Genomic DNA, 21,553 nt, shown 5'->3' with positions numbered 1-21,553 from the left:
TGATCAAGGAGCCCAAGAAAGTAAAATCTCTCACTGCCTCCATTTCTTCCCCTTCTATTTGCCAGGAGGTGATGGGACCAGTGGCCATGATCTTGGTTTTTTGGATGTTGAGCTTCAGACCATATTTTGCGCTCTCCTCTTTCACCCTCATTAAAAGGTTCTTTAATTCCTCCTCGCTTTCTGCCATCAAGGTTGTGTCATCTGCATATCTGAGGTTGTTGATATTTCTTCCGGCAATCTTAATTCCGGTTTGGGATTCATCTAGTCCAGCCTTTCGCATGATGAATTCTGCATATAAGTTAAATAAGCAGGGAGACAATATACAACCTTGTCGTACTCCTTTCCCAATTTTGAACCAATCAGTTGTTCCATATCCAGTTCTAACTGTAGCTTCTTGTCCCACATAGAGATTTCTCAGGAGACAGATGAGGTGATCAGGCACTCCCATTTCTTTAAGAACTTGCCATAGTTTGCTGTGGTCGACACAGTCAAAGGCTTTTGCATAGTCAATGAAGCAGAAGTAGACGTTTTTCTGGAACTCTCTAGCTTTCTCCATAATCCAGCGCATGTTTGCTATTTGGTCTCTGGTTCCTCTGCCCTTTCGAAATCCAGCTTGCACTTCTGGGAGTTCTCGGTCCACATACTGCCTAAGCCTGCCTTGTAGAATTTTGAGCATAACCTTGCTAGCGTGTGAAATGAGCGCAATTGTGCGGTAGTTGGAGCATTCTTTGGCACTGCCCTTCTTTGGAATTGGGATGTAGACTGATCTTCTCCAATCCTCTGGCCATTGCTGAGTTTTCCAAACTTGCTGGCATATTGGGTGTAGCACCTTAACAGCATCATCTTTTAAAATTTTAAATAGTTCAGCTGGAATATCATCATTTCCACTGGCCTTGTTATTAGCAGTGCTTTCTAAATTAGGTCCATAAATTACCATATAGCATGTATTCAACACAAAAAACAGCGTCAATTGGTTGTTGACAAAGGACAGCTGGACATAGAAAGGGCCCCATTACCTTCAGTAGCTTAGGGCCTCATCAAACCTAATTCCGGCCCTGTTTGTGTGCAAGCTAATGCGGAGACAACATTTTTGAGAGAAGGTGAAATAAGAATTGCCTCCCTTAGCATTTGAACCTAACGCTAAGGGAGGCAATTCTTATTTCACCTTCTCTCACTAATGTTGTTAGTGAGGGCAGCCTTGACCTGGGAGATATATTTCCTTCCTTCCTTCCTTTTTGAAAATGTGAAATACCTTTATTTATTTTGGGGAAAGACATTATATTAAGGTTTAATATCTCTCCCCCCCCTTTTGCTTTTTTTCAAACAAACTAAGATCTAGATACAATAAAAACTCAAAAGGGGGTGGGTGGGAATAAACAACTTCTGATTCTTCATCTGTCCAGTATATAAATGCAATATTCACTTTGTCTAATCCAATATAACACCCAGCGGTGATATAGATTCAACGCACCCTTCACCTCTTGCTTAGCCATGCTGCAAGTCAGTTTCACTTCCTCATTTGTACAACTAAAATAAGAGTTTTCTACCCTTACTGCTTAGGGGTGAGGAAATGTTGTCCCCTTTGGGACTGCATCTGCTATTAAGTCTCTAAGCTTCCTTGTTCGACGAGATAGCAAAGGTGCTCAGAAAAGGCCAATACAAAGAAGATCCTTTTCTTCAACACCCCCCGAGAATGAAGAAGCTATTGACAGATGCATTTTCAAATTACTCCTAAGTCTCTTAACACAAATGTAACCACTGGAACATAACATTTTTACATGCACCAATCAGGTGATCTGGAAAGAAGAAAAACAGATGCCTTGGCAAAGCACTTTTAGACAGCCTCCCACTTCCTGGCTCATACACACACACACACACACACACACACACACACACACACACACACACACACACACTTTTATTTGCATGCGCGCGCACACAATTTTATTTGCCCTTCCACTACTCAAACCATCTGTTCAAACCATCCTCAATAACCCCAGTGCAAAAACCTCCCAACAACACCCTGGCCCTAGAGTCTGTTAAGCGGCCTCAGCTTTTGTAGTTGGAGTCAGTCAGAGCCATGCCCTCCTGCCCAGGTTGGAAAATGCCTCCAAGGCAGGGAGTAGGTCTTCCAGGACTCACGGTCAAGATGGTTCTTGTTTGATCCACCAGTGCAAAAACAACAACAACCCCAAAAGCCTTTCAAACAATGTAAGTCCCAGCAATAAGGACTTCAAAGCATAGCATCACCTGATGTCATTGTGACATCAGATGATTGACAGGTTGCCAACCCTTTCTACCTGTCAGACTTGGCCTGCCAGGGAATCTGGCCCACTAGTCCCCTCTGCTGACACAAACCACTCTTACTAAATTCAGCATGTTGTCCTTCTTAGTTTCCACACTTTATGACTGCAGAAATAAATTCATATTTGGCATAAGGAGCAATTGTGTCTATGGCATTGTTACCTTGGTCTCCCTTATTCACCAGGACATCATATTCTGCTGTAAGATCTGCATATGAGAATCCATCCTGTTAGGTTGTATGTGTATGTAAGAAATATGCTGAAATATCATGTTACCCACCAAAATACTTGTTTGATAATTGCTTTTAAAAGCTCGTTCTTAACCAGGTAACTATGTAATGAATATGTCCATAAGTTCATAGTAAACCACCTTGGAAATGTCTTCTTGAAGGCAGTATATAATGTTTTAAATAAAGAAACACAACAAAATATACTTCCATTATTTTGTTTGCAGGAATGACACTGGAGTGTTTGTGTCAGACATTGTCAAAGGAGGCATAGCAGATCTGGATGGGAGACTGATGCAGGGAGACCAGATATTGATGGTGAACGGGGAAGATGTTCGAAATGCTAACCAGGAAGCAGTGGCCGCTTTGTTAAAGGTAATGGCAGAACGATAGAGAAAAACATAACTGCATAAATGGATACTGGGTCCTCTCTTTTTCCAAAAACGAGAATCGCAAATGGGAATAGTGCAGTTGCACTCCCATCTGGCTTGCGGACTTACTTACCATAGGTATTTGATGGGCCTCTTGCCTGATGTAACAGGGACTTCCTCATAATTCTAGGGACAAGTCTTGCGCAGGAGGGGTTGGTGAGGAGAGGTTGTCACTGTGCACCAGGGCCTCCTGGCAGTGGAGTCGCTGCTACTTCCTGGGAGAGAGGGTGATGGGAAGGTTGGCACTACACCAGCACATTGGTGGGAGGGTATCGACCTCCCCACCACCATTCCTTTAAGTGTGAGTGACTCTGCTGCTGGGAGGCCACCCCCTACTGATTGTTCCCGGTCTCTTCTGGTATTTTCTTAAGGGACGCTAAGGTTGGCATTTTTTAACGTTCCATATTTGTAAAGCAAACGAAAGGGCTAAGTTAAGCAGTTCCTTTTAGATACGTTTTCACACCCACCCCGCTTTCATTGTTGAGTTCACCACATACAGAACTGACAGACTGGGGATTAAAAGATATTCACTTGTTCCGGGGGATTAAAATATGCTGCTACTTCTGATTTAGCACTGCAGTGCCCAGCCAGCAGTGGAAACAAAAGCTACTGTTTTTAAATGAAGTTCCCTTATCGTTCCTACTTGTCAAAGTCAGGATTATACATTGTCCTTTGAAGCAACTTGCAAGCATCATTTTGTTGTGGCTTTTTTGTAGATGGGGATGAAAAGGAAAAAAACAACATTGCCGCTGCTATGTTATACTCTGGGCAGAAAAGAAATGCTAGCTAGATGTTAGAAGGGCTAAGTTGAGCCACTTAACGTTGGGATCACTGAAGACAGGCTGAAAGTGGTTTTGCTTGGTTTACCAAAACAGGTTTCGAGTCTCATTCCTTATTTGGTGAACACTTCTTCATTCTCTGTGTATTTTTGGCACTCCAACGAATTGATTCTTCTCACATGCCATTCGATGTTGCAGTTAGAGAAGAGCTTCTCCCACTTAAAGCACTCGAAGTGTAATTTTGTTACCTTGGTTGTCCAAACAGTAATTTGTTAATGGGCATAGCTGGCTGTGAAATACAGCCAATGTACCATCCTTCTTCTTATGCCATTGCTTCTGTAGGGACCTCCTTGTTGAACCAACTGGCAGGCATGGACAATGTGCAATCTATATGCTCCTTTGTGATTTTAGACGAAGCTTCATGCAATTTCTCACAACACTTATAGAAGGTTCAGCTAAGACTTGTGTGAAATGGCCCTTGATCTTCCTTTAACTAAGATATGCCTTTACATCATTATACTTCTGGGTTAAGGAATCTGTGTCTTACAAATAATGCCTGCTCTCTAGTGCTCATTAGGTACAGTCAGACTAGAAGTTGGAAGAATAAAGGCAGGCCCATTCCATTCGGAGAGGAGAACGTCTCAGAGCAGCCAGGTTTGTAATTGCTTGCTTTGGCTTCATTTGGAACCATCACAAGCATTGTTAAAATTATATAAGCAAATAAAAGGGAATTGATTTCGCAGTGGCAGTGATTTTTTTCTGTAGAGGCTGATCAGAGATGAATAAACTCCAAGCCAAGTACATAAAAGGCAGTTTTATGTACCCATATCCATATTGGGTTTATTCTACCTTTTTTTTAACAGCTTAGATCCTCAAAGGTGCCCATGTAGCACAGCCCTGTTCCCAATGCTGTGTAAGGCAAGGCACATCTACAAATGTACTGAAAATTAAGTTGGTGTTTAACTGTATGATTTTTGCTGTCACAACTAAACATTTGGGGTATGATCTAGTCCCCCTCCTTTCTGACTCCTCCCATGTACTGTACTGTGTTGTGCCTGTAGGGGTGTTCTGGTGCTAACCCCTCTTCTCGCTGTTAGCAGCTGTACTGCATCTGTAGGAGAGCTGTGCATGTCTGATTGGTTGCTGTGCACAGGGAACAGAATTGACCGTTGTCTTTCTCTCTGAGTAACTTGGCTACATCTCCATTCAAGATAGGTTGCTGAGAAGTCTGATTTAGCAGGGAAAGAGAGTACAATATCTCACATATTTGGAGGGTTCTTTCCCTCCAGAAAAGTGCTTCCTTCTACCGGTACACAGTATTTTTTTTACACCAAACAAGATAATCTGCCAAGCTCTTGCTCCGACTGCTCTTAATATCCTGCAAACTATTAAGTTTGCCATTCATACCGTCTTTCCCCCTTTTTAAGACGTAGTCATAATATAAGACATAGCAGGATTTCTAAGCAGTTGTGCGATATAAGCCATAACCCGAAAATAAGACATAGTGATAGACCCTTCCCCCCTCCCGCCAGCCAACTCCCCCCCATAAAAATCTCTCCCCATTTTACTGTCGCTCCAAAGACACGTATTTCTTTTAAAAGCTTGTAAAAATGCACCGTAGAGCCGTTGCTGCAGCCTCGTGATTTCCCCTCCCGTTTCTGTAAGCATTTTTTAAAATACCTGTAAAAGGATTCCAAAATATTTTTTTTAGCTAGGCTGTGTGAGCTCTACTTGGTGAAGAGGAGAAAAGTGGCATTTGCGGTGGGGAGAAGATGAAAGCACGAGGAAAAAAAGAGGGGCGATTGAAGACGCTGCCTTCCCCTTTAGGGAGAGACTCTGTGTGCGCGTCTCTCTCTCTCCCCCCCCGCCTCTCTCTCTCTCTCTCTCTCTCTCTCTCTCTCTCTCTCTCTCTCTCTCTCTCTCTCTCTCTCACACACACACACACACACACACACACACAGCCCACCTCTCGCTTCCCCCCAGCTTTCCCCCTTTTAATAGCCTTTTAAAAAGTGAGGATTCTTTTTTCTTTCTATTGCTTGTCTGTAGAGCTTCCCCTTTAAGGATTTGTACCGGTACCGGGATCGCTGCCGGTGGCGCAGTCCTTGCCTTGGGGATTAAGGACTTTCCCCTTCTCGCTGTTTAGGAGCTGCTAAACACTGCCCTAAACCCTACACAAAAGTTAACATTTTGTGGGTAAGAGAAACACGGACGGGTTGTTAGGACCAGCAGATTATCTCACCCCGCTTTCCTACTGGCTCAATTGCTACTTAATTGCTACCATTTACCATCTTAATTGCTGCTCAGCTGGCTTCTTTGTTTTCTACAGTATCTCAGCCAGTAGCCTCTTTGCTATCAGTGCTACAAAGTGCTACATTGTTGGAACTTTTGCTCTTAAGTCTTGGGCAGTTGGCTGGCTGGTAGAAATCCTTATTTGCGTTACGTATTGGCTACTGCTACGACTGCATCACACAGATAGATTCCATTATACTGTACTGGTTTAAATTTAAGAAGCTCCAGTGTAGCAGATTGCTATTAAGTGAGTCCCCACCTGGGAGGAGAGAGAGAGAGAGCAGCCCTTCGGAGGAGCTCCCTCCCTCCCTCCCTCCCTCACGATCATCCCAGGGCCGGGGAGAGAGGGCTGGGCCAGCAATGCACACACCTCCCTTCCCTCAGACTCCCTCTCATGGAGCTTGGTGGTGGCTGTTGCCCGTCATTTTCTTTCAGTCAAGAGTCCTGCCCCGCAGGGAGACAGGGAGCAAGAGGGGCACTGCTCCTGATGTAATAAAAATACCGGTAAGACATTCCTTGAAAATAAGCCACCCAGTGTTTTTTTGAGGAAAAAAAAGTTATAAGACGGTGTCTTAAAATGTGGGAAAGACGGTACTTGTACTTTCACTCCCATGGGGGGACCATGTCCTTGAGCACAACTGGCAGACATGGTCCAAGTAAAATATTACTTACGAAATATGACAGAAATATGAAACGGTAGTTGTACTTGGATGATAAAATATCAGCTTAGTGAGCCAAGTTATGAACAAGCTACATGTAGCCGCTTTGCTCCTTCCTCTGCAAGAAAGCCAAGGAACCGGTTAGCTATAGTTTCCTGTTGCATCCTAACTAGGAAACTGGGGTTAATGGCTTCCAAAGAAATCAGGATATTAAACAAACTTTAAACCTTGGCTTCATATCCTGGCTTGTATGAAGAGAGGAGTGACCTGGCTGAGTGTGGTTGCACGAAGCTTGTTGGTATTTTGGGTTATTAAGCTGGGATATGATCATACGAACATGCCATTGTTGATGTAGAAAGAAAACTGGACTTAAGGAATTCTAGTAATTCTCAGTGGTGTAACTCTTTAAGGTCAGCGAGGGAAGCGGCAGCCTGTCATCATTCAGTTTCCCAGGTTCGGGATCCAACCCACCAGAAAGTTATGAAAGTACTCTGAAGAAGAATTCCTGTAAGTTTCAGCTGCTACTGTTCAAATTTTGTAACTAATATCTTCTCACTTACTTCTGTGCTGTTAGATACATGCTGTTTCCCCAACAATCACACAGCATTTTGTGCTTTCATGCTCATGTGTATTGGTCATGTTCTAAGATTTAAAAAATATTGGGAGTTGATTCTTGAGTGTACAGGCAACTCTCCATTTCCACAGGGGTTGTGTTGTGGGTCAAAGCCTGTTATGCCCCCTTTCCCACCCTCAACCCTCCCTCTTTTGGGTCCAAAAGGACCTGTGTGTTGACAATTGCACGTCAATCAGATGCTCCTAAAATGGCCGCCAGCTGTGTGCAGGAAATATCAAGCTATGACTTGCCGTTAGATCCCTTAATGGTGCATGTGTCTGTGAAATCCAGTTGTTCCAGTGGAAGAATAAGTAATTATTACTCACCTTTTAATAACAGTGGGAATTTCCATTAGAAGGCAGAACTTGAAAAATAAAGATAATCCATTTATATCAGATCATTTCCTAAGAATGTGGGATAATTTATATACAGTATAAGATAAAATTAACAAACTTGGCCAGTCAGAGAAGGTAGACAAAAAGAAAACTGATTGAGAAATGGGGCATTTTCATACTGTATTGGAATTTGAAAGTATGGGATTCTATATACAGTATCCATATGCATCACTGTGGGTAATTTAGTAACCCTCAGTATTGTTTTGGTGGTATTTCCTTCCTTCCATTTATTTTGCCTCCGTACAATTCAGATAACAGTTGATGATATTTCATTATTGTATGAAAATATAACAAATTATCTTATCAATTGAAAGTATACATATAAAAAGATTTTGTGCACTGGGGCTGAAAGTGATTTTCATGACAAAACCTCAATGACTTCAGAAATAAACAAAACAAAACTGTGCTCTTGTTTATTGGCCATTGATTAAAATTTCCCTCTAGGAATAAATGTTTAAGCAAGGGATGATGGGCAAATTTTGATCTACTTTGTTTTTGACTAGAACTACCAGATATACGGTACCAACCAGAGACACTGTAAAAGGCACAAATTAAAATAATTCTGAGTCCTTTTCTTTTTAAGTCACAGAACTGAACAGAGTCCTTCCACAGAAAAGTCTGCTCTTGGTTATACCCCCCCACACACACTTTCCCCCCATTTTATCACTATAATGGGGCAAGAGTCTTTTTCTACTCTTGCTAAACAATTAGCTGTCAGAACACTTTGCAGATGTACTGCAGTTCACACAGAAATATACCAGTAGACCCAGGGCCAGATTTCGGTTTGATGAGGCCCTAAGCCACTGAAGGTAGTGTCCAGCTTTATATGTCCAGCTGTCCTTTGTCAACAACAAATTGTCACTGTTTTTTGTGTGTTGAATATATGCTACATGGCAATTTATGGACCTAAAGCCATTTGCACATACAGAATGTAGGCACCCTATATATAGAAATGAGCAAACCAGTGATATTTTAGGGAGCAGGCAAGCAGGCGGGGCCCATTGCTTACATCATAGGAGCCTAACACAAAACAAAACAAAACAAAACACTGTTGCTGTATGTAGGTTTTATTTTATATGTTTTTTAATCTTCTATTTTGGAAATGTACATCCAGTTTTTTTCCATTAATTTTTTTGGGGGAGGCCAAGAAAGTGGGGCCCTAAGCTTAGCTCATACATAAATCCAGCACAGAGTAGACCCCACTCTTTCTTATGCCCACCCTAATTGAAACAATCAAGAACCAGCTTTTCTTGTGTTACGGGAGAACTGCCACCTATTTTTCTGCTGCCAGTGGCAGCCATTTTGTGCTGGCACCCACAACACTTTTATCAAGATACAAGTAGCAGCACTTCGCTTTTTTGTTTTTTGTTTTACCAAAAAAGCACTGGTTATTTGGGGGGGCGGGATCAAGCTATTTCCCCATTGCCTCTAATGTGGCACATAACCCTGACTTTCCAACAGCAGCTTAATGAGCAAACAAATGTCATGAAGGAAAGAGGGAGACGTGCTTATCTTAATTTTTTTAATCCATTTTTGTGTGCTTTTAAGTAAACAAGCAAACCTAGGGACTAGCGCTACCAGGTCCCTTAAACTGCTTTGAAAACAATGTAACCCTTTACAGTGATAAAAATAAATTGTTCTGGAGTGCATGAAAAATGACGTTTCGAAGTGGAAAACACCAATGATAACAGTGCTGTTTCCCTTTTTTAACAGTAGCATCTGAAATACAAGGATTAAGAACAGTCGAAATAAAAAAGGTAAGTAGAACCTAGAAGCTGGTATAAAATTAAGGAGAGCTGATTACTAACTTGAATTGATGCAGGATTGCATCATACACCAATTTGACTATTCTGCTCAATGGAAGATTTGGACTGCATTGTTGTTGTTGTTGTTGTTGTTGTTGTTGTTGTTGTTGTTGTTGTTGTTTAAAATCAATAGACATCTCACACATATTTTGAAGTTACATAACACAAATTCCCATTATTTATCCAAGGAAAGTTAGGCATGGAGTTTCAAAAATTGCTTCTCTGCCTGATTTTTGGGTGAACCTATCAGTAGTCTTATTTACTTGGGAATTTGAGAATCTGAATCTTCAAAATGTTTTGTATCTCTTCCTTTTACACACATACCGTCATTTGCATTATGAATTTATATCGTGCTTTTGGTTGGAAACCAGAGAGCTCCTGCTGGCATTCTGAAAAGCTGAGGCATGTCCAGTGGGCATATTGGTTTTGTTGCTTTCCTACTTTCAAAGAATCCCAGACCCCCTTCCTTCCATGCCATATTACAAGCTGCCGTTGTAAGCACCTTCCATTCCAGAAGGCATGGAGATGGACGTGCTGTGGAAGAAGCACAAGCCCAAATCTCGCTTGAGCATCCACAGCTATTTACAAAGCTGTTCCTATCCCTGGTCTTTGTCAGGAGTCTTCAGATCATTTCAAAACACATACAAACACTGAGCTCCATAAAAGGAATAGAATAAAGTAGGGTGCAAGAGCTGTGTTCAAATTCCGCTTCCTGCAATTAACTTTTAAATAAAGGTTTTAAACTGCCCAAAACATCGAGAGGAATAAAACTGGATACGCGATACTCTCCAGTGTGGAAACTTTAACTGACAAGAATGCTTGCTTTGCAATGCAGTTACTATGAAACATGCAGGAAGATGCAGCTGCTCAGATAATATGGCCCCACGCCATCTGGGCCTTGAGATGCTGACATTAAAATCCTTGAGCTTAATACAATGGCTAATAAAGCATCACGTTGAGCTCCTACAGAAGATGTGGGATACAGTTGCAGCAGCAAAAACTCACAGAAAACAAGCCTATTAGGCTGTGCAAAGTTGCAGCCATTAAATACTTAATGCTAAAGGCAGCAAGATTCACAGATTGCCATACTATTCCCTCTCAGCAGGCTCAGAGATTGGACGTTGTACGTGCAAAGAAGCACTAGAGGGAGCTTGGCTTTCTTTATATAGCTGTTGCATTTTTACTTCCACATTAAAAACAAAACAAAACAAATACCCCACATGGTATTGCAGATAACGGTGTACTGATGAATGTGGGTATGTTTGTTTATACAGTAGACTGGGATTCATTGGATTGGTTACAAGGAATTAGGGCAGTAGGAATAGAACGAAGATGGCAATGAAATGCTAACATGGCTGAATCAAGCCAATTCAAAGTGTTTGTGCTGATCTGTATGCCTTTAGAGCAGGCATCCCCAAACTTCGGCCCTCCAGATGTTTTGGACTACAATTCCCATAATCCCTGACCATTGGTCCTCTTAGATAGAGATCATGGGAGTTGTAGGCCAAAATATCTGGAGGGCCCCAGTTTGGGGATGCCTGCTTTAGAGCCTCTCCACCCCCATCATTCAGCCCAGAGGGCCTTTTGGTGGTTCCTCCACTGTGAGAAGTGGACTTACAGGGAACCAGGCAGAGGGCCTTCTCAGTAGTGGTGCCCACCCTGTGGGTCACCCTCCTGTCAGATGTCAAGGAAATAAACAACTATCTGAATTTTAGAAGACATCTGAAGGCAGCCCTGTATAGGGGAGTTTTTAATCTGTTATCAAGATAACCAGGTGACAGCAAAAACTGCAAAAAACAAACAAAAAACAAAAAAGCAGGGACAATTGAGATATGTTATTTGATTACCTTTCTAACATTGCTCAGGTTTTTTTCTTAATAAAAAGAAAGCCTGTTGCTTCACATGCCTTATCTGTGGCTAAAGGATTATGTATCCGTTCTGTCACTTCTACTGCTGTAAACCTCTAGAACATATTTAGTAGTGCTAAGCATTTAGCTTTATCCTCAGTATATTGTATTGTATTGCTATGGCTGTTTGAAGCAGCCCAGAGTGGTTGGGGCAACCCAGTCAGATGGGAAGGAGGAGGAGGAGGAGGAGGAGGAGGAGGAGGAGGAGGAGGAGGAGGAGGAAGAAGAAGAAGAAGAAGAAGAAGAAGAAGGAGGAGGAGGAGGAGGAGGAGGAGGAGGAGGAGGAGGAGGAGGAGGAGGAGGAGGAGGAGAAGTAGTGGTGGAAGTTTAGATGGGAAGCCTTTGGCCATAGATGGGGATGATGGGAGTTGGAGTCCAACAGTGATTGTCAGCTCTGATTATAGAACTTGCACAAAACGATTCGTGTGTTGAATAATAATAATAATAATAGCTTTTTTGTCCTTGTTGTTGACTTTGTGTGTAACAGGGCCCTTCAGATTCCTTGGGAGTTAGTATTGCTGGTGGCGTCGGAAGCCCTCTTGGAGATGTTCCGATTTTTATAGCCATGATGCATCCTAATGGAGTTGCAGCTCAAACTCAGAAATTGAGGGTAAGAAAAGAGTAAAACAAAACCTTGAAAATGAAATGTTTCATCTTCAAGATAACAACTTCAGTTGTTAGTTTTCACCCTCTTGTTAATCGCAGATGGAAACAACTTCTTAGCATGTAGGCCATTCTTGTTTCTGCTTATTTGTTTATGTATAAAAGTTAAAAGACTGGCTTTGTAAGTTAAAGTGGTTGACAAATAGGTGGGGGGGGGGCATGTCTAGCAAATGGTGTGGCAAATTCCAGAGAGGCTATAGACTCCCTCAACTCCCTTCAAAGGAAAAAGGCAGGGTCTTTTATTTTTCTTGACCCATTCCCACATTGAAACTACCCCAGTTGCAGAGCACATCGAACATCTTGGAAGGGATGGTGTCGAATTCTGTAAGGCTTCGCTTAAAAACCTGTGAACCCCTCCCACTTGGTTGGCTCAGAAATCTTAAGACATTGCATGAATGGGTGAAAATTTAAAGCAGGCTGCTGGGTCCCAGGGCTTCATGCGGCACGGCTGTGGCAGCTGCCGGCTCCTGCCGGCTCCTGCAGCATCGCACGCCGCCCGCTGCTGGGTCCTGGGGCTTCACGCAGCGCGGCGCGGCTGAGGCTGCTGCCGGCTCCTGCCGGGTGCTGCGCCTTCGTGCGCCGCCCGCTGCAGGGTCCCTGGGCTTCACGCGCCGCGGCTGGGACTGCTGCCGGCTCCTGCAGAGTCCTGCGGCTTCGCGCGCCGCACCGCGTGAAGCCCAGGGACCCGGCAGCGGGCGGCGCACGAAGCCGCAGGACCCGGCAGGACCCGGCAGCAGCCCCAGCCGCGCCGCGCCGCGTGAAGCCCAGGGACCCGGCAGCGGGCGGCGCGCGAAGCCGCAGGACCCGGCAGGAGCCAGCAGCCTCAGCCGTGCCGCGCGAAGCCCCAGGACCCGCTGCTGGGTCCCTGGGCTTCACGCAGTGCAGCGCGGCGCGGCTGGGGCTGCTGCCGGCTCCTGCCGGGTCCTGCGGCTTCGCGCGCCGCCCGCTGCCGGGTCCTGGAGCCCGTTCAGCCGGAGCTCCGCGCGTCGCTGTGCTGGGGCTCCCGCTGTGTTGGGGCTCGGCGCAGCGCGCGCTGCTGCGTTTACCGGCTCGCTCTGGGTCGTCCCGCTGGCTCCCCCAACACGTCTTATTTTGGGGGGATGTCTTACATTTTTTGGCCTTCAAAAGATCGCGCCATGGCTTATTTTAGAGGCACGTCTTATTTTAGGAGAAACACGGTACATACTCAGGGAAGCAGTTTCAAACTTGCCTTGAAATGGGAAGGGGGTTGTTAAAAGTCCTGCTTGCCCAGTGACTTTCAAGAGGCCGACTTGATATCATCAAGGTCTGACTTCTCTTCCCCCACCCTTCCCTCTTTTGTTTTCCAGGTAGGGGATAGGATCGTTAGCATCTGTGGAACACCAACCGAAGGAATGACTCATTCTCAGGCTGTCAGCTTGTTAAAAAATGCTTCTGGCACTATTGAAATACAGGTAAGGGGGGGGGAAACAGAGACAAAAATAAAGATTGCCTGCAGAGCTATTCAGAACATTTATTCAAAATTTGTTTTCAAGGACAGAAATTATAGCCTTTGAGGGTCTGAGGAGAATTTAGCTTCCAGTGGCTGTAATTTAATATATTTTGTCCATTGAATGGTTTATACATTTTGATGTAAGTTTTGTTGTTGTTTTTCACACGGTTTGTAACCAACGTGTTTCCTGAAACAGCTTTGGGCTGCAATTATAGGCAATGATATGCATAGGGGAGAAGTGGAAGCTTAACGGAAGGTGTTTAGCAGCTGATCACATGGATGAACAGGCAAGCAATTCCCTGTTAAAGAGAATAGCTCTTTACCCAGTCCACTGTGTGAACTTCTGTTTGCCCAGTCCACTGTGGGGCTGGTAGCAGGAGGGCGGAAAATCGAAACCGCTTTCAAAGCACAAATACTACTTTCTGAACCATGGGAGCCCAGGTTATTTCATTATGTCACACATGCAAGCCATAATTGGATCTTCACGGGCATTCAAGATATCAGATGGTCCAAAAGCCATGGGTACATTTGGAAACTTGTCAGTTCTTTCTAAATTCAGGCCTGTTTGCTTTAGGACATTTCCACATAAAGCACAGGACATTAAGGTTATATGTCTCGGTGTGCATAGGTGTGAGCCTGCTGTGGTTAGATGTGCAACCTCTAAGCATCAGGCTCAGTGGAGATGAATTATTCCTCTTTGCAGCCACAGAAGCTGCACACAGCCCTAATAAGTTACCTTTGTGGCAGTTGCAAAGTTGCCTCCCAGCACTATCCTGAAAAAGTGTTTCAAGCTTTAAAAAAAAAAAAAACCTGATCGGTAAAAACAACGGAGAGGGCCCTGAAGAAATGTTAAACTTGCAAAGCACTTGAATAAATTTGACCTGTCTGAAGCACATGGGTGGGACCAAATAGGAAATGAAAATCATGTCAGTAAGAGAAAAAGGCAAGCTTGCGCCGAAGAAAAACACACACACAAACACTGACCCCCATGTTTTTAGGTAATGTATCTGTGAGCCTTAACAGAGCAATTGCTCTCAAGAGTTCTGAGTGGAACCACAGGTGCAAATCTGTCTGTGAAACAAACAGGTATGAATTAAAGAAAACAATAATCGGAAGCATTTGGCGAAGTGTCAGTGGCATCAAAACACTATACAGTTCTCCGGGTGCATTTGGTAGAAAAAACAGTGGAGGACACAGAAACATTCAGTTGATGTTGCGCCATCAGTTTTAATCTATTTCCTGCTACAAAATCTTGCGCATTCTCACAAGAACAACCCTGTCTGTATCCAAAGCAAGGCACCATTTGTCTGGCTTGGGAACCAGAAACAGTAATGCTGCTATTGTGTTTATAAATCACCTAGGAGGTGGCTTCATGTTTCCATCTGCATCTTAAAAGTGTCCTTGCAAGCACATACCAAAGCCTCAGATCCTGATCAACACGTGAAGTGGAGACTTGTATGTGCTCAGGCTCCTTGGGCTTGAGGAACATGCACAGGTCAATCCTTTGGATTTTGCAGGGAGCAGAAGCAAGTGGGAAAATAACAAGCTCAACTCTCCCACCGAATTCTGACGTCCTCCACTCTCTCGCCTGCCCCATAACAAACATGGGACGTCTCTGCGTGCCGTTTTCATGTGATAATCTGTGTATTCGTTTCTTGATATTTAAACGGAACCTGCAGGTTGTAGCTGGTGGAGATGTCAGTGTCATTACCAGCCAGCAGCAAGACCCACCAACATCTAGCCTTTCGTTTGCTGGGCTAACAACAAACAGCATCTTTCAAGATGATTTGGGGTGAGTGGCTATGCTGAAACTGGTATCTTCTTCTTCTTCTTCTTCCTCCTCCTCCTCCTCCTCCTCCTCCTCCTCCTCCTCCTCCTCCTCCTCCTCCTCCTCTTCTTCTTCTTCTTCTTCTTCTTCTTCTTCTTCTTCTTCTTCTTCTCTTATTTTTATTATTTTAAATTTTTATTGATGCTGCAACAACAAAGAAAAAATTACACAAATACACAAAAAATACACAAATACACAGTTACACACATAAAAACATAAATACACAATTACACGCAAAAATAACAACAAACGTAAAATTTTCTTGCCAAACAATACAGCATAAATTGGTCTTAGCACCCTAGACCCGACCTCCCGTCTATTCCATAATTCAGTTTCCTATTACTTATTGCCAATGCACACTTTTTATCATAATTTAACGTTTTCTTAATATGTCTTAACTCTTATATCTAACTTGCAGTTATTACTGAAGTTCCTCGAATGCTGCAACAGAATTCAGACTACTGTAATTATATTTCAAATACTCTTTGAAAACCTCCCATTTTGAAACAAATTCCTGTTTTGGTTTATTTTTTTATTTTTTCTGATAGACCATCTAGTTCAGCATACTCTGTCAGTTTTTTGGACCCATTCATGTATAGAGGGGATTTCAGTATTCTTCCATTTTGCTGTGATAAGAACTCTTGCTGCCACTGTGGCATATAGAAAAATACCATTTGTTTTTTGCAGGATATCCAAATCTATAATTCCCAGGAGATAGGCCTCTGGGTATTATTATTATTATTATTATTATTATTATTATTATTATTATTATTATTAAAAACTGGTATCTGCAACTGATATCTTAATGGGGGGAATGTCTTAAAAGAGAATTTTCTAAAAATGCAACACTGATGGTATCGTAACACCTTGAAAACTGTCGAAGATGTACAAAAGCGTCCCAAGCAACTGTTGGAGGTGTGGAGACAAATTAGGCACTTTCTATCACATGTTGTGGCTATGTAAGAAAATCCAGGCATACTTAGAATTACAAAAAAATGATAAAGATTTCCTTTAAGAGAAAACCAGAAGCTTATCTTCTGGGGATTGCAGATTTGGATATCCTGCAAAAAAATGAAAGGTATCTTTTCATATGCCACAGTGGCAGCAAGAGTTCTTATCACTACAAAATGAGAGTGTGATGAAATCCCCTCTATTCATGAATGGATCCAAAAGCTAACAGAATTTGTGGAGTTAGACAGCTTATCAGAAAAAATAAAGAACCAACCAAAACAGGATTTTGTCTCAAAATGGGAAGTTTTCAAAGTTTATTTGAAAAACAACTATAGCAGCTTAAATTGTCGCATTTCAGCAGTACCTTTAAGAAAAATGAGACCTAAGATAAACCAATAATTAGTTAATTTATGATAAAAGTGGGTACTGGCAACAAATAATATATAATTGGAATAAGGAATAGACGGGAGGTCAGGTCTATAGTTCAAGGACTACTTTTTCCTTTATTGATTTGTAATTAATATTGTCTTTATCACTGTTTGCATTTTTGTTTTGTTTTGTTTTCCTTTTTTGGTGTATCAAGAAAAATAAATAAAGGGGAGGGGAAAATGGTCCTGTCCATTGGCATATGTTCCCGTGACCAACCAGTCACCTCTTCATGTGACCTTTGGAGCAAAAAGATTTGCCCCTCCCTAGTTCAGAGTGGCTGTTGTTGGACTTCCCCTTTCCGCCTCTTGCCTTACAGACCTCCGCAGTATAAAACCATCACTCTGGATCGGGGACCCGATGGCTTGGGCTTCAGCATCGTAGGCGGGTATGGAAGTCCTCATGGAGACCTGCCCATTTATGTTAAGACTGTGTTTGCAAAGGTATGCTCCAACATCAATTTTTTTTCTTTTAATTAAGTTGTTACTGAAGATTTTCTTGTGTTACCAAACAAACAAGGAGAAGTACATATAGTGTCTCCACTTTCAATTCATACAGGTTTTTTCACAGCTCGTTCACATTTGGTATGAGTGTCGTAGGCTTCTTGCAGTTGGGAGGAAAGAAAGGGGGAAGAAAGAGAGGGGGGTTGTTATTTTGTTCTATTGCATAGTGTTAGTGTAGGGCAGGCATGTCCAACTGGTTGATCACGTGATCCTGGTCGATCGTGACGTGTTCCACCCTCGTTGCTATTTCCCCTCGCTGCTGGCACTTTTGTGAATGCCTTGATTCCCTGCGTCTGCGGGCAGAGTGTGTGAAGGAGTGAGGGATGCAGACTGTAGGATGAGTGCTTTTATGGGTAAATCACCCCCACCCCCGTTTTATTATACTGGAAGTAGATCGCAGTCTCTATGCCTGGTGTAGGGATAGGTCAGACATCCCCAAACTGTGGCCCTCCAGATGTTTTGGCCTACAATTCCCATGGTCCCTAGCTAACAGGACCAGTGGTCGGGGAAGATGGGAAATTGTAGTCCAAAACATCTGGAGGGCCGAAGTTTGGGGATGCCTGGGATAGGTCATTGCCTTTTTGTGCTGTGCATGTGATAAAGGGGAACCACACCTGGGTGAAGGTGTCTTCCTTTGCTTGTCCCCATGCTAGTTTAAATTTATGACTACCGCTACTCAGAATTAACATTTCAAATACAGAAATACAGTTGGTATTTCAATTTATATCTTTTCTAATTTACTTGTGGGGCAAAAGCAATCACCCCAACTTGTGCGTGTGTTGTTGTTGTTTTTTTAATTGCTGTATAAGCTTGCTGCTGTTGCTGCACGGTGCTTCAGTAAGCTGCAGGCCCAATCCAGTACTTTGCTCCTTTGTCATTTCAGGGTGCCGCAGCAGAAGATGGGCGCCTGAAGAGAGGGGATCAGATCATTGCCGTCAATGGGCAGAGCTTGGAAGGCATCACGCACGAAGAAGCGGTGGCTATTCTGAAAAGGACGAAAGGAACGGTGACCCTGACTGTTCTCTCTTGAACCCTCTTCCCCCGAAGATTTGGGTCAGCACAATAACTCTGTCCACATTCCACAAAGCAAAGAGAATGGGAATGCTTATATCGTTCTCTTGCTCACTGCAGCTGCCAGATTGTTTGACATCATAGGTGGAAAACACAACAACAACAACAAATTACCTTGTTTTTATACACAGTAGAAATAGTTTCTTGCTGTCAAGGCACAGAAGTTGGTTTCTGTAGCATAGGACAATGGCAGGAGTGCTTGAGAGCAGTATTAATATAATCAAAATGGGGGGGGGAGAGGAATCAATGAGACACTTGATGTGTGCAAACATCAGCTAGCCAGTCATGACCTCTTACAACAAAGGAACCTCTCAAGGCCGTGTATCAATCAGTCTGATTTAAGTTTACCACTGTTCTTTAGCTTTCTGTCCATCTGTGAAATTTAGACAAGTTCCTTTCTGCAATATTATTGCTAGGGAGCAACACTTTTAAAAGGGTCATGTTGGAAGCTTGCTGGATATTCATGAGAATCATAAGACTGGATTGGACTGCCTGGTCTATTTTTAATGGTAGCAAAATGCCAATCACTGAATGGGATATGTGCTAATATTGCCCGTCTGTTGCAAAGGTCACAGAGATACACTGCAGCTCCTCTCCCTTCCCTGTGGAATCCCTGGTGGTGATAGGAATGCTGTCCAGGATCAGAGGTATAGACTTTGGGGAGTCTGCAGCTTTTCAGTGGTGTAGCTGTTTATATTCTTCCACAAAACTAAATGGGGCTTTCAATATTTAATGCCACGGCCCAGATTTCATTTGGAGTGTAATAAACCTCCATAAGAACTCCATATATAAAACACTTGTCCTAACAGTCATCGTGGAAATTACTAATCCTAAATTAATTTTAAAATTAAAGCATTCATTATATGGTTGCAGAGAGAGAGAGAGAAATGGGAAAGTTGACTGGATTGCTGTTAGCAGAGGTGGCTCTAGGGCAGGCACCCCCAAACTGCAGCCCTCCAGATGTTTTGGGCCGCAACTCCCATGATCCCTAGCTAACAGGACCAGTGGTTGGGGAAAATGGGAAATGTAGTCCAAAACATCTGGAGGGCTGATGTTTGGGGGTGCCTGCTCTAGGGGTATGGCAACTGGTATGGTCTCTCTGTGCACTGAGCTTTTGGGGTGCCAAAGCAGGCATGCCAGTATTACTCCAATGGAAGGCGAGAGGTGGTGGCGGGGGGGGGGAGGGAGGGAGAGAATACAGTATTTGGGCGATGCACAGGGTGCCACTGAAATTTGAAATGCCAAGGTGTGCCACTGCTGTTAGAAGACAAATCTAAAGGAAACGATTTGGAAGCACCTAGTTGTGTCATTGTGGCACCTGACTTATAATATTTGGCAAGCCTAACTAAGAAAGTATGTATAGCAGCATGCCAAATAGATGTTTGAGGCAGCCACAGTTAACAAGACTCTAAGCAGAATTCCAGAACTCCCGAAATAGGCAAGGAATGAGGTGTTGATCTTTTACAAGAATGTTTTCCACCTCAAGAACTAGAGATTTCATCAAAGCAGTTAGTTAGCTGTCATGTAAACCTGTCCATCAGAACGGCTACAGTCTTCACTCCAAATGCATAATGTCTTTGCACATGTGCCTGGGAGCCTCTTAGGGTGCAAGAAACAGCAGGGCAACACAGTTTCTGCAGGAAACAAGGGGCTGCCCTTGCTACTTTGCTGTACTTAAGTTCTCTGTAGGAGCCATTCTTGACACCTGTCCATGATGATTGGAATTTGGGCTTAAGAACATAGCTGCCAAGTTTTCCCTTTTCTCACGAGGAAGCCTATTCAGCATAAGGGAATTTCCCTTAAAAAAGGGGAGAACTTGGCAGCTATGCTTAAGAAGGATCTTCCTGCAGCTGAGATGAACTAGCAGACCTGGAGCTTTTCCTTTCCTTTTCTTGCCTCTGAAGCATGTGAATTTGATTCACTCACCTAGGCTCTATAAAGCACAGGTAAGAAATCTGTGGCTCTATTGCTCACATCTCTGACCTGGGGCTGATGGAAGTTGGAGTCCAGCAACAATTGGAGGGTCATCATAGATGTCTCCCTCCGCCCGTCCCAAGGTAATGCCTTTAAGTCAGACTCTTAGCCCATCCAATTATATACTACCAATGCTGATTGTAGCTCTCCTAGGCCTCAGTCTAGGATCCATTTAACTGAAGACCCCAGCGTTTAAACCTTTAAACTTTTTGGGGACAAGACATCTGCACTGCCATCGAGCCCCTCCAACAGTGAGCCATAATGGAGTCATATAGCCAGCCGCCATCTTGTTGGCATCTGCTTTCTCTGTATAATACCCAGTGGTCTTGATGACATGGGCTAACGTGTGGCAGCAGGCCAGGCTGGAGGAGCCTTCTGGGAAGGGGTTGTATTAGTTGGTCCCTGCAGTCCCTGCCAGCCCTATGATCTCATGCTTACACTGTCAAGAGTTTGTCTTATGAACCTGTGAAATCTGCAATATAGGGAACACTTGCAAAATGCAGCAGTGGTTTGAGCAGCAGAAGTAGAAAAATCCAGGGGTTGCATCCAGTTTGAGTTTTTAGAGGAATAGATTGGCTAAAGTCTGTCCATGCCTTGTTTTTATGTTGTGTATACATGAACATACAGCAGATATCTAGTACACCCTGTACTTGAAAGATGAATACTCTTCTTAATCACTGCTCCACTTCAGAGTTTATTTATGCAGAAAGTAAGTACTTCGTAAGAGGTTGTACTAACTTTCCTATGAACAAATGTCCCATAATGTCCCAAATCCCTGCCACTGTCCATTATGTTGAATTCTTGATCATAATTTAGTTCTTTGAGCATTGTGAACAAAACCGGCCCAAATAGCCCACAGTTTTGGGGAGTGAAAGTGTGAGAAATGCTCAAAGAGAGTATTGAGAGTAAACAAGGAAGACTCACGCATTAGTCTAAAAACAGGAGCTGTTGTTTGTTGGATGGAGGATTTATCAGAAAGGAGGTTTATGAATCAGGTAATAAGTAAGTAAACATCTGCTAGCACAATCCTAAACGTGTTATAACTCAGAAGCCAAACATTAGTTTAAGCCTGAGTTAAGTCCCATTAAACACAGTGGGGCTTAACTTCTGAACAGATATGTAGGATTACTCTCTCATGTCTTTATGCTTGTAGCCTGCAAAACATTACCTACTCCTCTGACAACACCCAGCCTCCAAGGTCTCTCCTGTAGCGCTCCAATTTCCTTCACCCAATATCTTTGTCCGTGCTGTACAC

General features: G+C 43.2%; 1 protein-coding gene across 18 annotated transcripts in view; it reads left to right on the top strand.

Moving 5' to 3' along the window:
• Nucleotides 1-18,541, top strand: part of MPDZ (multiple PDZ domain crumbs cell polarity complex component) — a 122,747-nt gene extending 104,206 nt beyond the window's left edge. For 13 of the 18 annotated variants that reach the window (XM_060268886.1, XM_060268885.1, XM_060268887.1 and 10 more), the window contains 9 exons: nucleotides 2,758-2,905; nucleotides 4,308-4,394; nucleotides 7,102-7,198; nucleotides 9,413-9,456; nucleotides 11,899-12,021; nucleotides 13,403-13,507; nucleotides 15,225-15,337; nucleotides 17,070-17,193; nucleotides 18,137-18,541. In XM_060268886.1, coding sequence (XP_060124869.1) covers nucleotides 2,758-2,905; nucleotides 4,308-4,394; nucleotides 7,102-7,198; nucleotides 9,413-9,456; nucleotides 11,899-12,021; nucleotides 13,403-13,507; nucleotides 15,225-15,337; nucleotides 17,070-17,193; nucleotides 18,137-18,283 — 988 coding nt within the window. In that variant the 3' untranslated portion in view covers nucleotides 18,284-18,541. The remainder of the gene's footprint in view (nucleotides 1-2,757; nucleotides 2,906-4,307; nucleotides 4,395-7,101; nucleotides 7,199-9,412; nucleotides 9,457-11,898; nucleotides 12,022-13,402; nucleotides 13,508-15,224; nucleotides 15,338-17,069; nucleotides 17,194-18,136) is intronic. The other 5 variants (XM_060268903.1, XM_060268902.1, XM_060268901.1 and 2 more) reach the window with 2 other exon arrangements.
• Nucleotides 18,542-21,553: the final 3,012 nt, after the last annotated feature.

This window comes from Zootoca vivipara, chromosome 16, assembly GCF_963506605.1.
Source record: "Zootoca vivipara chromosome 16, rZooViv1.1, whole genome shotgun sequence".
In the NCBI taxonomy this organism is placed as follows: Eukaryota; Metazoa; Chordata; class Lepidosauria; order Squamata; family Lacertidae; genus Zootoca; species Zootoca vivipara.
This window is presented reverse-complemented; position numbering and strand designations above follow the sequence as displayed.